The sequence below is a fragment of the Geotrypetes seraphini genome, chromosome 14 (assembly GCF_902459505.1).
Source record: "Geotrypetes seraphini chromosome 14, aGeoSer1.1, whole genome shotgun sequence".
NCBI classification, from domain to species: domain Eukaryota; kingdom Metazoa; phylum Chordata; class Amphibia; order Gymnophiona; family Dermophiidae; genus Geotrypetes; species Geotrypetes seraphini.
Genome location: NC_047097.1, coordinates 27,767,511 through 27,784,183, shown reverse-complemented (window position 1 = coordinate 27,784,183; position 16,673 = coordinate 27,767,511). Strand labels below are relative to the sequence as shown.

Below are 16,673 nucleotides of genomic sequence, written 5' to 3'. Positions count from 1 at the left end.
CTCTGTATGATAGGGAGAATCTCTTCTTTCTTTTCTTTTTTTACTATTTTATAGAAAATGCCATGAAGTGTTATATTTTTAAGACTTCCTTTTATTTTATATGACTTGTTACTGTATTAAGCCATGCTCTTTCTCATAAATCATTTTGTAGCATCCCTGGGAAAAATGATATTCAGAACTAAATAAATAGATTCCCTATAGATTCCTTGAATAGAAATGTGCTGAGCTAGAAATGTGATGATCATTTCTGCATGGCAGCTTAGAGTTACCGTACGTCTGGGAAAACCCAGACGTTTCTGGAAGCCTTTGCACATGCGTGCCCGGCACCGTGATGACATCATAAGCACGCAGGTATGTGATGTCATTGCGTCAACTTCCATGCATACGTGAAGGCTTCCAAATGCAGCCTTCGAGCTCGGGGAGGTTCGTGTGAGGGCAGGGCTGGGGGAGGAACAGAGAGGAGCCAGAGGCAGTACGGGGCAGGGCTGGGGCAGAACGGAGCGGTACCAGGCTTCCTCTTTCTTTCAAAGAGGAAATCTGGCAATCTTATAGCTGAATCAGAATTTCTATGGAATGAGAGTTAGAAGATTCTGAGTGGATTAAATATTCATTTCAATAAGAAGCTGTATTTTCACTACACAGTTTACTCATCATAACCCATCATATGGATCAGGGGTTATCTGTGTGTTGCAGGAATGTGGATTTGATTGAGGGAAATAGCATGACCTCTGGTTATGTATGCAGGTTTCTAAGTCAGATGAACGAGCGCTGGAGACTTTAACTTCTTTGCTGATTCAGAAGTTTCCCCGTCTGACTCCACAGCTGTTCGTTGACCTTTCCCAGTTCATTCCATTCATGTCCATCTCTGACATTGTTAGCTTTCCACCTTCACTCCTGGCCAACGACAGCGTGTGAGTAAAGAATACGCTCCTCTGGGGTGTTGAAACAAAATATAAAATGTTTTTCCATTCTTTGTGTTTCTCATCTTCTGCTCTAGAACTTAAGAAATAAAAGCGAAATTAACCTTTACCAGCTCACAAAAGGGTTATTTTCGATAGTGTGTCTAAGTTCATCTTTGGACATCCTGAGAAGTACATCCAAAATCCAAATTCCGACATCCAAATTTTGCTTTTTGAAAATTACCTGCTGAGATGTCTTGGCCATCCTTAGCATGCCTAACTTTTTGGGGCATTTTCGACCACAAAAACGTCCCTTGTTCAAAACATCCAAATCCAGACCATTTGGACGTGGGCCACACAGACATGCCAACAGAGCAGTGGAGCTGTGAACTTCACTTAAAGGGTGCCAGAAGTACATCTCACCATAAGCCCCTTCTAATCCAACATTCCAAGTTTAATAGTTTCTTGATATACCGTCTAGCACAAATATCTAGATGGTTTACAATAAAGTAAATATGGTGAGCCCTCCAAAACTCCCCTGCACACTATCTACCACAATAGCCATTATGGCTGCAGGTGGCACCTACAGTATATGGCAGTTTAATAGGATTTTGGTTGGCTCACACTTTCCACCATAAATGTAGTGCTAGATTTACTGAAATTTACTGAACAGCTTTCAGATTTTATTTAAAGAATTCTAGGTGGAATACAAGAAAAACATACAGTGGTGCCTCACACAACGAACTTAATTCGTTCCAGGAGCAAGTTTGTTATGCGAAAAGTTCATTATGTGAAACGCGTTTTCCCATAACAATACATGTTAAAAAAAAAATTCGTTCTGCAGCATAAAATATGCTAAGATGACATAAAAAAAGATAAATTTGTCAAAATGGTGAAAATGGTGGTCTTGCTGAGGCCAAACTCTTTGACGAGGTCACACTGTTTTACCCCACATTCACTCCTTCTAATTATTTCCCGTTTCATTTCAACAGAAATCACCTTCCTGCTTTTTTTAGAAGCCATGATATATAAAAAATATTGAGTTTATCTTAAAAGGACGACTGTATACAGTGAGAGAGGGCAGTTAAGCGCAGTGACTAACGACTGCCTGCAGTGCCTGCGCGGAAGGATGCAATACATCGGCAGCTCGGGCGACTTCGTTGTGTGAAACGAAGTTCGTTGTGTGAAACGAAGTTCGTTGTGTGAAGTTCGTTGTGTGAAACGAAGTTCGTTGTGTGAATCAAGACATGAAGTTCGTTGTGCGAGGCGTTCGTTATGCGAGGCACCACTGTACTTAGAATAAACATAAAACAGACAGATAACTGTAATGACTTTTGGTTTCTTTTGACTGGACCTGGAATTGAATTGGTGACCTGTAAGTCAGTCTAGCTCCATTTATTGATGGTGTTCTATATGTTTACCCGGTGTAGTTTGGCTGCAATCAGGAGCCAGAGCCAAGACATGAAGTTCACACAGAAGCGAGCCTTTGCCAAGCGCCTCCTGCAGGCAAACGGATTTGGGGATGTTCCTTCATGGCCATCGTACTTCTTGAAGTCCATCCAGCCTCTGCTGCCCCATCTCCCACTCTGCCACTTCATGCAGCTCACGCCAGAGCAGGTCTGAACATTGATCCTCAAAGATTTCCACCATTGATGGGTAGACATTCAGAACAGCAGTGCGAATCAAGGAGATGGCTAGCAAAGTGCTCATTTTAGGATATGAAAGAATTTCAGTGGACCATTTACTCGCCTGTGGTTCAAGATGAGTAATAATTGCTGGATCCTAATACTTGTTCCTCTTTCTAAATTCCTTTTTATTGCAGTCTTTGGTCAGAGAAATGTTTTTCAGTTGTACTTTATGGTAGGTCAGCTCAGCACATTTGCAAGACCAAATGTTATCTTTACGTCATATGAGAAGCACTTCACTTTTCAACATTGTTCTGCTAAGAGAGAGGTCCCAGACCTTTTAAGGATATTTAAAGAAAGAGATAAATGAGGAGGGGGCAATTCATTTGCTGAGTGTGGGATAGAGGGGGACCCTGTACGGCCTTTTTGATAATCTCAAAAGCTCGGGAAGGAGGGAGGGAGGCAGGTAGTAGATTTTCCAGGAGTGTGGCAGATAACTTTATATCCCGATTTCTTCCTTCTCCCAGTATCTCAGCTTTTGTGGATGAGAGATCGATGGATCTTAGGTTTTGTGTGTGTGGTGCAATCTATCCCTTTTCAATGAAGAAGAATAAATAGTGGGGTTATTCAGGGATCTGTACTGGGACTGCTACTTTTTTTTTTTTACATACTTATAAAGAACCTGGAAACAGAAATAATGAGAGAAGCGATCAGGTTTGCTATGGTAGAAAGTTCTTCAAAGTTGTTAAATCACAAAAGGATTGTGAGAGATTGCAAGAGGACTTTATGAAATTGGGCGACTAGGCATCCAAATGGCAGATAAATTTAATAAAAACAGAAACATGATGGCAGTTAAAGGCCAAATGGCCCATCTACAGCATTCAGTATCTCCCGCTCTCTGTATTGGCTAAGGCTCTTTACACCTGTATTGTGAGGTCATAGAGCTTTATGGTAATAGAAACATGATTCCAGATAAAGGCCAAATGGCCCATTCAGTCTGCCCATCTGTAGTAACCCTGGTGCCTCCCCCCCCTGCAAGTGCACCGTGAAGCATATAAGGCAGAGGAACCCAAGCTATATGTGATACAAGATTTCACATTAGGAGTCTACGCCTATATCACCTGGCATTGCAACACTGATGCACCACACAACTCTGACACTGTACTGTGCTTCTTCTCTACTAGTTGAATTTCTGTTGATCTGGTTCTAGCTTTTCTTATACTATCAAAGTATGTAGTATATAATTTTAAAGGATCTTGGAGGGTGGTTTGGACAAATGTGAAGATATAATTTAGGCTTTCCAGGCGAGTCTACAAAATGTGCTGCTTTAAGAGTAATGGCAAAGCAATCAGGAGTTAGTTGCATGTAGATCACTGATCACTGTTTATTGTGAATCAGATACGATTACTGGCAGATGGATGGAAAAATGTTCATTTGGGAGTGGTACAAGGGCGCTATGTAGCACAAAGCTTTATGAATAGGAGCGAGATCATCACCGAGGAGCAGATTCGCAGGTAAGGAAATTCTCTTCCTTATGTCTGATCACAAGCTCTTTAAACCTAGTGTCAAAGCTCATTGTGTTGTATTTCACATTAGACAACTGTGTGTGGCGATGGCAAAGAAGAAAAGATGGTTTTGGGATGCTAGATCACTTGCCTCTTTAGTGTCCTAATATAATCTTTGAAACAGATGTTCACAAAACATTTGTAGTGGCCCCAGCATGTGTATGTTAGAGTGTATGATCAACCAGTGTTTGAGCAGACATACTAACACATGCATACACACCCTATGGTGGGAGAATGAGAAGGCCTTGAGCATGCACAGATGCATGCTCAAGGCCCGGCAAAGGCAGGAAGTTCTTCAAGTGGCACCGGCACTTCCTGTGGGCTGCATGCTGGTGCCAGACGAGGGGCGGGGGGGGGGGGGCCTTTGCAAGCGGGGGGGGGGGGGGAACGATGACAGTTCTTGGGGGAAGGTGCTCGCAAATCAAGTCAACACTCGATTTGTGAGACAAGTTTTGAGAATGCTTTGCTTGTCTTGCAAAACACTCGCAAACCGGGTTACTCACAAACCGAGGTTTGACTGTATCACCCATGATTTGTAAAGTTGGATTGTTTTATTTTAGATATCTGTATATTTTGTTAATTATCATATAAAATTAATAAAAATACTTGAACTATTAAATCTGTGAAAGTTGCTTGAAAATCTGTTCAGTGTTGGCAGTTCCAGCTCAAGGGGACTGCAACACCATGAGCCAACCTTTGCATCAGTGCCTCCCCACCTGAAATCTGGTAGCTCCCCTTCTCTCTCTCTCAACCTCCCTCTTTCCACTGGTTATAAAGGATGCAAAAATTCACAAATCCCAGTCTGGCATCTTTCCTCCCCCCCTACCCAGTTTGAGGGGGGAGGAAAGAGAGAGGGAGAGATACTGGACTGGGATTTTGACACCCTTTGTGATCAGTGCACTGAGCCAGTGTCTCACCTGGCCCATAGGTTGAGCCAGCCCTGTGCGTTAGGGAGCATTTTGCTTTACCGAACCCTAAAATATAAGGGAACAGATTCTAATATAAGATTTATGAGTCACTCTATGTCTAATTAGGCTCAAGTTGACGTACAATTCAAAAAAATATACAACATGTATAGAAGACAGCTTACTTGGTGGAGGTTCAGTGCCTACCACTGTGGAAGATGGGATTCATTAACTGTACTATAGAAAAAGAGAGTGCAGTTGAATAACGGGAGTTTTCTACTTTGCACCATAGCAATAAAGGCCTCTTTCAATGTTTCTTTGCAGTCTCTATGACACAGGTGTGCTACAATATTATTGAAAAGCTCTTTATTAAATCTGGGTAGGCTTGGGTATCTGACCTGCTTCCTGAGTTACGAAGACCTTCAGAATCTCTTTCCATTGCGTGACCCCTTTGGACTGGTGGTGAAGAAACTTTCAGAATGTATTGCAGACGGAACCCTGAATCCACATGGACGAGTGAGTTAAAGTCTGGTTCGGGAGGGTGAGCAGGCCAGGGAGAAAAATGTTGTGATGAGCACCGGAATTTTATCATGTAGAAACTGAATTTACATAGAAAAGATACCTCTGCAAGTCTGTAGTGCATGTTTCATTCACTACCAGTTTTTTTCCCATGTGCTCAAGGTGTTGCAAGAATTCTCCACCAATAAAATATATCGCTCTTAAAGCGAAGAGTATATTTTTTAATAGATGTTAATTTGTGGAATGCACTTCCTATTTACCTCTTAGCTATGTATAATATTAAAGAACAGAAACTTAGGGCTCCTTTTACAAAGCTGCGATAACGTTTTTAGTGCACGCAGAATTTTAGCGAGCGCTAAACCCGCGCTACGCAGCTAGAACTAACGCCAGCTCACTGCTGGCGTTAGCGTCTAGCGCGTGGGGCAATTTAGCGTGCGCTAAAACCGCTAACGCAGCTTTGTGAAAGGAGCCCTTAGAGCAGGGGTAGGGAACTCCGGTCCTCGAGAGCCATATTCCAGTCGGGTTTTCAGGATTTCCCCAATGAATATGCATTGAAAGCGGTGCGTGCAAATAGATCTCAGTCATATTCATTGGGGAAATCCTGAAAACCCGACTGGAATACGGCTCTCGAGGACCGGAGTTCCCTACCCCTGCCTTAGAGCATTTAAAGAAAAACTAAAATTTTATTTTTGCAGAGCAAAATTTATTTATAAGATTAGGCAGGCAAGCAGTAAATTTTAGTCACAATTCAGGGATCTTCTCACAAGGGAAATGTGCCACAAGATAAAATATTGCTAGAGAAGCAGAATGATTAATTTAAGCTGGATTAAAAGTAACTCACTATGATGCAGGGCCTTGCTAGTTGTAAAGTTCTTTAGGAGCACATGGCATCGTCATCGCAGAGGAGAGAGGGTACAGCACTGTGTTGCCAGTAATGATCCCAAGAGAAAGAGCATAGGTGAATTTTCCTCTTTTATGGATTCTGGGAGACTGAAGTCCGATAGGCAGGAAATGTCCAGTCTTTGAGGAGTCTGGCATAGTATCCAATCACAGCTCAGGAATTCAATTCAAAACCTTTTCTGTTACTAGCAGGGCAGTGCCTGCTTGAATTTTAATAGTGTGCACTCACACTAAAGATGACACTATTTAAATCTGTTTCATTTATGGTTGGGAATCATATAACACAACTCTCTAATACTTGCAAAAATACTTTGAGTAAGATGGTGGACACAATGGCTCTGGGGGATCCTTGATAAAGCAAATTGTTGCAAAACATGTCGGATCATGTAACCCATGATAAGCTGGTATATAACTTATTTGAACATTTTTAAATAGAATAATCTCAAGGAAACTTCTAAAAAGAGCACGGTGGATAAAAAAGTTTACTTAAATAATTGCAAAAAAAAAAATAAAATAAAAAGAATGTGAGCCAATGAGGAATGAAAACACCGGTATTGAACCGATATTGAACACTGCTAAGGATGGAGGAGGTGTACCCGAGGCCACATTTTGTTACATTTGAAATATATGAGAGTATGTTTAATAATTTGTAATTCTACGGAGGGGAACGCTGGATATTTTGGAGGTTGGGTAAAGTATTAGAGAGTTGAATTTTAATAAGGTCATTTGTCTTGAAAGTTTCAGTGGGTTTTGTCTTTTCTCAGTTTTGAATGGTTTAGGCTCCTGTGTCTTTTGTTCTGGAATTTCAGGTCCTCAAAATTTGATTACTAAGCATTGCCCCCATAGACTAGGGAGTGGATCTTGCAGAGAAAAGTTCTCTTTAACAATGATACCAAACTAACTATCTTTTGTCTTCACTGAGTAGGTGCTTAACTCCTTTGTCTCAGGTTTACAGCATATAGCTAGCTAGAGTCTCTCAGAAACACACTTTGGTTCAAGCAATAATTTTATAGTTCTTTAATTGCTACATCCGGCAAAAGTGAATCATTTCATGCTACAATGGTTAAGGCAGAGGTCCCTTGCAGCTTGGATGCCAATGAGCTAGAAAAAATCTTTTGATTTCCTAGCTGCAATGCATATCTTTAAAGTTTTCTAGCCTATTAGTTTGGAAATTGTAAGAAGCTTAAATGAGAACAGTGTAGTATTTTTCCATGTCTTTTTCCACAGGAAACATTATATATAATAGTAGAGAACTTTGCATTTAACAAGCAGTTTTGTGTCCCTGGAAGGCTTACCATCTAAGCATTAGGTTATTATGCCTCCCTCTTTAAGTTAGAGCACTGGGCTGAGAACCAGGAAAGCCAGGATTCAAATTTATTTAACCCTCTATTGCAGTGTTCTACTAACCTTTGGGCGTTACAGCACACCAAACCCGGTGCCGTGGCCATAAGACATCTGGAAGTGCATGGACATCGACGCAATGTCATGCACATGTGTGATGTCATCACGTCCACATCTTTGCATGCGCAGAGGCCCTCCAACCACGACCCTGAACCTGTCACTTCACTGGTGGAGGATTCTCGAGAGGGGAGGTGCGGGAAGAGGAGAGATGCCAGCGAGGAGAGTCATCAGTGCCGGCTGACTGCTTACCATCCTATAGGCACATCCTGTGCCTCTCGTCCTGTAAACAGTCAGCCGGCGTCTCTCCTCCTTGCCGGTGTCTCATGGCACACCTATCTGCAATACTGCAAAAGGTGAAGTGGGAAAATATAAAGTAGTACAAAAAACTCCACTTAAATAAAGCTGAGAGTCGACTCAAATGGAAGAAAAGCCTCAGGTTTTATTGGCAGAGCCCAAGCTCAAATCACCACCATCATTGGCAAAAAACTTCCATGGACAATCCCAGGACACTGGTGAGATCCTGAGTACAACACTGTCTCTCTGTGAAAATCCAAGCAAGGTTACAATAGCCCTGAAGAAACGGCTCAGTGCCGTGAAACGTTGCCAATGTAACAGACTGCTTTAAACACTCACAGTGGTTTCAGTTGCCAAAAATCTCAGTCCTCAACCATTTTTTTAAACTTCAATAGCGGATTGCCACTCCATGGAAGTTTTTTGCCAATGATGTGGTGGTTTGAGCTTGGGCTCTGCCGATAAAACCCGAGGCTTTTCTTCCATTTGAGTAGACACCTGTTTGCAATACACTGCTCTATTGCTCTTGGTACAAGCTCAGATTGCAAGCCTTCCAGGGATACAATACTGCTTGTTAAGAAAGGCATGAGCTAAACCCAAACTCCTCTACTATATAATGTTTCAAGAGCCTACTTTAGCCATGAGAACAGCTGCTTGCTGAGCTCATTAAAGTCCTTCTACAAAGTGTAGTTAGGAGAATGTCTAATGCAACTCCTGGGACATAACGATGAGCCAACAATGACATACTTGAACTTGTATCTCTGTATTTGTAGCTATGGCCTAACTGCATTAATAACTGTACTGATCTACCTGTACTAGCAACTCTATTGAATGTTCGTGTCAAACTCTCCATTGTAATTTCCTGGGTAACTGACCCAACCTCTTATAATGTAATCCGACCTTGAACTGAATAGAAACATAGAAGATGACGGCAGATAAGGGCCATAGCCCACTCTACTGACCCACCCCCAAGTCTTCTATCCTAGGGATCCCACTCCTGGGAGTGGGAGTGGGTAAAGGCAGAATTGAAAACCTGGTTGACATAACAATGTCTGAGCTTAACGTTTGCCAGGTTCTTTTGCAAAATGCCCATTCTATCTTAGTATATTTGGTTGTTCTGCTTTGATTCCAGCTGGCATATTCACTAGTAAATTTCCTACAAACCATGAATGTTACTGCCTTTGGCTCCAGGGAGCTCAGGGCCTGGAGGGGACTCCTTCCCGAGCTGGGCGTCAGGTTTCTACAGAGACTGTCAGATACTCAGGTGAGAGCGATCCTTCCAGAGCTCCAGCCTGCTGACCTAACACCAGCCCAGGTGAGCACACATTTCGTTATTCAGATTTATCCACTGCCTGTACCAGACCACCCCGAGGTGACTTACAGCAACAAGGACATTATATGAAATAACTCGCTGCACCAACCCGCCTATCAAATACAGTACAAGAAAATCCTGCCTAACCCTCTCACATCCATACACCATCACTACCACGCACAATCTCCGTCTACAGTGTTCACCCTCACATAATTCCAAAAGCTTGCACCCACAGCTGAACTTGGACCCGTTTAGACTTGCAGATAGTCCAGTTCCAATTGCACATTCTTGGGGAATTTATTCCACAAAGTCAATGTAATGACCAAAAAGCCTTTTATAGAATAGTCCTTCATACCTAAATTTGAGTGCTATTTATAGAATGTACCCCTTATTCTCTATAGATTACAATTACATATATAAATTACTAAATAAGCAACTAAAAGCATGACAAACCAATTGTACAGCACACAGCAACAGGTGGAGGAGTGTCCTAGAAGCTAGAGCAGCTGTCTCAGCATCCTGAGGTTGTGAGTAGAGAATGACACGGTGACAAAATTCATCACCGTTCCCGTGGATAACCGCAGGAAATAATCCCATGTCATTTTCTAGTGTCTATTTCAACCTCGGTCCTTCTACACCAGCATTCTTCAGAGCAAAGCTTGCGGGTCAGTGGTTGTGGCCATTCATACTCTGATTCTTATGTGAGCCAAGGATAATGAAGCCATTGTGACATCACTGATGTGATTGGCTCTTAGGCACTGGTGGAATGAGGCATTATGACATCACAATATCTGCTCTGGATACCAGCGATTGTCATTCTGTAGTGTCTGTTTCAACCTCGGTCCTTCTACACCAGCATTCTTCAAAGCAAAGCTTGCGGGTCAGTGGTTGTGGCCATTCATACTCTGATTCTTATGTGAGCCAAGGATAATGAAGCCATTGTGACATCACTGATGTGATTGGCTCTTAGGCACTGGTGGAATGAGGCATTATGACATCACAATATCTGCTCTGGATACCAGAGTCTGTCATTCTGTAGTGTCTGTTTCAACCTCGGTCCTTCTACACCAGCATTCTTCAAAGCAAAGCTTGCGGGTCAGTGGTTGTGGCCATTCATACTCTGATTCTTATGTGAGCCAAGGATAATGAAGCCATTGTGACATCACTGATGTGATTGGCTCTTAGGCACTGGTGGAATGAGGCATTATGACATCACAATATCTGCTCTGGAACCAGAGACTGTCATTCTGTAGTGTCTGTTTCAACCTCGGTCCTTCTACACCAGCATTCTTCAAAGCAAAGCTTGCGGGTCAGTGGTTGTGGCCATTCATACTCTGATTCTTCCCTCTCTCTTTAAAGAATGACATGAAGATGGTTTCCCGCGGTTATCCGCGGGGATGGGGACGGTGATGAATTTTGTCACAGTGTCATTCTGTAGTTGTGAGCTCAATTCCCACTGCAGCTTCTTGCGATTCTGAGCAAGTCACTTCATTGCCCCAGGTACTTATAATAAGTACCTGCCTAAAATATGTAAACTGCTTTGCATGTAACCACACAGAAAAAGCGGTATATCAAGTCCAAGTCCCTTTACCCTATGTTCATATATAATTTTAATAAGTCCAATAATGATGAAGCAAATCAACTAAAAGTTGAAAAGCAATTTACTCTATAAAATCATGCAAGTAAAAAAGCTTTCTTTAAGCCAGCGGTTCTTAAACCTGTCCATGAATATGCATGCTCAAACTTCCCTAGAAGCTATTTAATATTACGATTTGCAATACATTTTTCTCAGAATATCAATTTTTATTATAATCATATTTCAACCTTACACAATATCTTTGTAAAACCACATAAATATCCTTAAAGTGCTATTACATCAATTTCCCAAATAGCACTCTATTTAAACTAAAGTGAAGATCTTCTTTGAGAGTAATCAGTCAAACCATTAGCCAGAGTGTGTAAATGAAACACCTCCAATATACTCTTCACATTTGCTCTTGTATATTCACAGATCCTCAGAAGTGCCACCTAGGACTCAAGTATATTCATTGTCCCAGGCTTTATGCACTGCTTCCTCACTGGATCTTAAAGCTTTTATTCTCTAAATATAGAAATTAGTTTAACCACCTTGTAGTGTGTATATAGTTTAAGTACTTAGCTTAAAACTGGTGATCTTCCTTTCAGGGATTTTACCGCCAACATGTTTCACCCAAAGGGTTTTTTTTCAAGGCTCATATCCCTTTGTTAAGCTTACCGCCACTGTAACCGACCACTGTAAAAAAAGGGACAAACATAACAAAGGGATATGTTTCTCATGCTGGCTCCTGCACCTCCCTCTCTTCACTCTCCAGCTTCAACAGGTCAGAGTCAGCATCAACAGTATCTACAGGCTGCCTGCCGCTAACCCAGAAGCCTGTCCTCTGCTGCGTCCTGCTCCGTCAGAAACAGGAAGTTGCAAATAGTGGCAAAGGAGAGGTGTCTTGAGTTACTGACAGGCAGCCTGTAGCAGTCACTGCTGACCCATTGAAGCCGACCAACAGAAAGTGAAGAGGAGGAGGTGCAGGGACCTTGGGACCCAGCCTGCTTCCCCGACGCCAGTGTGGAGGGAGAAGCGTGGGGAGGGGGCCCGCCCTTTGTTACACCCCAACCCTCTTCCTGTGCCATCCATCCCTTCCTGCTCTGCGAGCTATTTTTCTATGTCTCACCTCCCCTGCCATCTGTCTCTCCTGCCTACCCACACATGGTTCGACGCTGATCTAAACCCCCTGTACCCTACCTTTTAATATTCCCAGAGCTCAACTCTTTCCTGCCCTTGCAGCTGCTAGAGCTGTCTGCCACTGCCTGTCTGAAGTTTCTCAAAATGGCTGCCGAGACTTTATGGGGCAACCATTTTGAGACTCTTTGGACCAGCAATGGCAGGTGGCTCTAGCAGCAACAGGGGCAGGAAAGAATTGGGCTCTTTCCTACTCCTGAAGAATCCATTAGACCACTGGGGACATTAAAAGGTAGGCTTGGGGAGGGTGCCCTCAGTCCCCATTGTCACGGTATTACCATGGAAGCGGTTCTCATTTCCTCAGTATTACCATGGAACAGTCAACCATTGCCATGGTAATACCGGGCAAAATTGGCAGTGTTTCCCCATTACCGCAGGAATTCCCATGTTAACAGTCACTCTCTACCAAAAAGCCAATGCACGCTATGCAAGTTACATACTAAGATTCTTCTCAGCTTCTAGCACCTTCGCACAAATCTTAACGTAAGTGCTAGTAGTCTATAATCTGAATGCGCAAATAGCACATCTATTTATGTGCTTACGTTAGAGAGTGATGGGGTTAACAAAGAGGATGGAAGACCTAAGTAAAGTGAATTTGAAAAATGGGTCCTTATTAGTATCTGCTGAGGGCAAGATGACAAAGGGGGGGGGGGCGTAATGGGGCAGGGATAGGTGGGCCTGGGGGCTGGTCTAGGAGTCCAGATTTTACTGACATAAAATCTGGTAACCCTAGGTAGGAACCCCCCACCATGTTCTGCTCAGGGCCCCCTTGCAATTATACTGTAAGCCACTTGTATGCTGCATCGCTGTAGAATGACACCCACCCAGCTTCATTTTCACAGGAAAAGTAAACACTTCTGAATCCAGATGACGATATTCTATACATCTGTTTGCTCAAATGGCACTTAAATGTTCGCCTCCTGTTATAGAATTACCCTTTGAATTTGAAACAGGTGGATTTCAACACTTTTCAAGTTTTGCACTTTATAGAGATTTGCACATTTTGTCTCCGGCCTGCTCACCCTTCCGAACCAGGGACTGTGAGGGCTCTTTCAGCAAAACTGATAACCCTAGTTAGGTGAAATATCAGGCAAGACTAGGACTCAGCTCTTTCCACAATCGCTTCACTTCTTGGATGTGTGACTTTCTTCAGGAGAATCTTGCACTGTGATAAATTTAAAAGTAACATTTAAAAGGCTTTTCTTTTTAAAGATGCATATGGTGTATAATAGTCCTTTTAAGGACAGTAATGGAAATCTGTTCCTTGCCATCTTTTAATCATTTTAGCTTATTTTACATTATTCTAGACTTTTTATACTTTGTTCCCCTTCCTTTTGTCTTGATCCCTCTTCCCCTCTCTTTCTCTTTATACAAATTGCATTCCTGCCCTTCTCCATCTAGTATCGGTAAGTTAATGTTTGTCAGTGCGTTTGATTGTTTATAGCATTATTTGTAATTTGTTTTTAATGTACGTTCTTAGCATACTTTGTTTTTATATTATGTAAAACTGCTTTGAATTTTTAATAAGGCGGTATATCAAATTTTTTAATAAACCTGAAAACTGAATAATGTAAGAGTTCAATAAACAGAACTACTGGTAGCTCACCTGTACCTGTGTCAAGCAGGGTTGGATGGTAGCCTTTTGATAAAATGATAAGGTTTCTTTTAAATATGCAGTATTTTCCCATCTTTGTCTGCAGGCCTTTCTGCTACTGCGACAGATTGCCTCATGGGAAAATGTAAGTATTGCCTCAAACCAGATCTTTTCAACATCATTTCTTCTTAATAGCACTTTACTTCTCTACGAGGGGCTATGAAAAGTTCTCAGCCCAAACAACAAAGTTGGGGCAGTCTCCACCAAGGACTATACACTTACTCCAGGAGACTGAGAGGGGACATGATTGAAACATTCAAGATAATGAAGGGAATAGACTTAGTAGTTAAAGACAGGTTGTTCACCCTCTCCAAGGTAGAGAGAACGAGAGGGCACTCTCTAAAGTTAAAAGGGAAAAGATTCCGTACAAATGTAAGGAAGTTCTTCTTCACCCAGAGAGTGGTGGAAAACTGGAACGCTCTTCCGGAGGCTGTTATAGGGGAAACACCCTCCAGGGATTCAAGACAAGGTTGGATAAGTTCCTACTGGAACAGAATGTACACAGGTAAGGCTAGACTCAGTTAGGGCCTTTGACCTAAGGCTAGACTCAGTTAGGGCCTTTGACCTAAAGCTAGACTCAGTTAGGGCCTTTGACCTAAGGCTAGACTCAGGGCCTTTGACCTAAAGCTAGACTCAGTTAGGGTCTTTGACCTAAGGGCCGCTGCATGAGCGGACTGCTGGGCACGATGGACCACTGGTCTGACCCAGCAGCGGCAATTCTTTTTTTTTAATTATTTATTATTTATAAGATTTTAAATTTTAATACAAGCATTGCTTTTACACGATGCTACAGATCCAGAAATCCTATTCAATAAAGCTTATAAAGAAACATTAACTATATCTTATTTAGTCCACAAAAATGAAGATCAAGAAAAGAAATAAGCTTCCAAAAGTCACGGCATTAGATTCCCGAATTACAGCCAGCTGGCAGGCCATACTTCACTAGACATGGTTACCAACCTTTCTTTTGATACAACAAAATCCAAAAGTTGTTTAGGCTCAAAGAAAAGAAAATTCTTATCTTGATAACTTATAAAACACTTTGCAGGAAATTTAACAAGAAATGTAGCCCCCAAAGCAAGAGTTCTTGGCCTTAAGGACAAGAACTCCTTCCTACGTCTCTGGGTCCTCTGAGCTAAATCAGGAAAAACTCAAACATTAGAGCCCCAAAACTTATCATTTATATGACCAAAATACATACGAAGAATAAATTCCCTATCACTCTCCAAGGCAAGCGTCAACAATATGGTAGTTCTATGAGTGACAACCTCAAGAGAATTTTCCAAAAATGAAGACAAATTCATGTCCACTACTTTATCCGTTGGAATTCCTGTAGGGGTGGATTCCTCTTGTGGTGTCTTTATATTCAAATAGTAGGCCCTAACAATTGGAGGTAGATTTTCTGATGGAATGGCTAAAGTTTCACAAAAGTATTTTCTAGCCATCTCAACTGGTGATATAATAGGACACTTTGGAAAATTCAGGAATTATTTTTCCTCAGTTGGTTTTCAAAGTTCTCCATCTTACGGAAAACATAAGATCTCTCCTTAACCAATTCCAGCAGCGGCAATTCTTATGTTCTTATGACAGAATGAAAAAAGTGGAAAATCACTGAACTAACCCCGTTTTTTACAAATGCATAGCACAGTTTTAGCGCCGTGCTATGCGTTCATAAGAGAGGGGGTAAGTATATAGCCCTTGATGGAGACTGCCCCAACTTTATTAGTTGGCCTGAGAACTTTTCAGCAACCCCTTGTATTGCGGAATGTATGACTTCTCTATTGTGGGGTATATTACTATTGCTGTCAATGGGATTAAAACAATAAGATTAATTTTTTCTAAATCCTATGCTGCTGGCTTATTACCCCTGTAGATTATACCATGGCTTTGCACAGTCTGGACGAATTAACCTAGGTAAGGGTAGAACAATCTGGTAGATAAACATGTACTGTTAAACTGTCTAAACTTAGCACACCTGGAGTGGTGTGTTAGCTTCTTTTCTCCGATGTTTCTGCTACAGGTTGCAGAAACGGTGATCTGCAATTTTCACAGCCTGCTGTCTGGCCTCAGTCCTGAATTCCTACAGTCACTTCCTGTTTCAGCCCTAACCAACATGTGCCAGTGTCTGCCTGCAGTCCTGTCTCATCTCTCCTCCACGCAGAAAGCTACAATCCTGCGTACACTTAGGGTAGGAGTCTTTCTTCTGAGGCAGCCTTCTCATGTTAGGTTGGATTCTCTTAATGAAAAGAAACGTAAGGACTGACGTTATTTCTGCAGGTCACTAATCATCAAGAGAAGTCATTTGTTCTCATTGGTGGATCAAGTCACATGGCATGCTTGGTTTTCTTATGACTTTTTTTTTCCCTTTACTAGGCTCAGAAGCTCATTGGTCAGCAATGTCCCTGGTCTCCCCAGCTGATCTGCCTTCTACCATTTGTACCCCTGAAACTCCTTCCCTTGGATCCACAAAATCTACTTGTCAACATCAGCCAATACAGTGAGATTCCCTGGGCACCGCAGCAGGTAGACCATCTCAGTGCTTCCAATTTTACTCTCTGATTTATGACACTGTCACATGATAAACTTACACAAGGTGACTGGTATACTGCGAGACAAAATAACGACGATGAGAACATATTGGTTTATTTCTATTCATTTTCATGTACTCCAACAAAATTAATTCTATCAGTTAGGAAGCGTACTAAAAACTTGGCCATGGTACTGCCTGGTTCCTTTTCCTCTCCATATAGTTGCTTAAGCTAGGTGGGTGATTTCACATTAGAAAGTTGCGGGAAGGGTTCAAATGAGCCAATGGCATAATTAAAAATT

General features: G+C 42.0%; 1 protein-coding gene across 1 annotated transcript in view; it reads left to right on the top strand.

The window, feature by feature from the left end:
* Positions 1-16,673, top strand: part of STRC (stereocilin) — a 109,968-nt gene that overhangs the window by 18,180 nt on the left and 75,115 nt on the right. Inside the window, exons 7-13 of the mRNA XM_033920781.1 lie at positions 745-911; positions 2,330-2,516; positions 3,923-4,038; positions 5,378-5,510; positions 9,238-9,420; positions 15,865-16,032; positions 16,218-16,367. Of these exons, the coding sequence (XP_033776672.1) occupies positions 745-911; positions 2,330-2,516; positions 3,923-4,038; positions 5,378-5,510; positions 9,238-9,420; positions 15,865-16,032; positions 16,218-16,367 (1,104 nt within the window). The remainder of the gene's footprint in view (positions 1-744; positions 912-2,329; positions 2,517-3,922; positions 4,039-5,377; positions 5,511-9,237; positions 9,421-15,864; positions 16,033-16,217; positions 16,368-16,673) is intronic.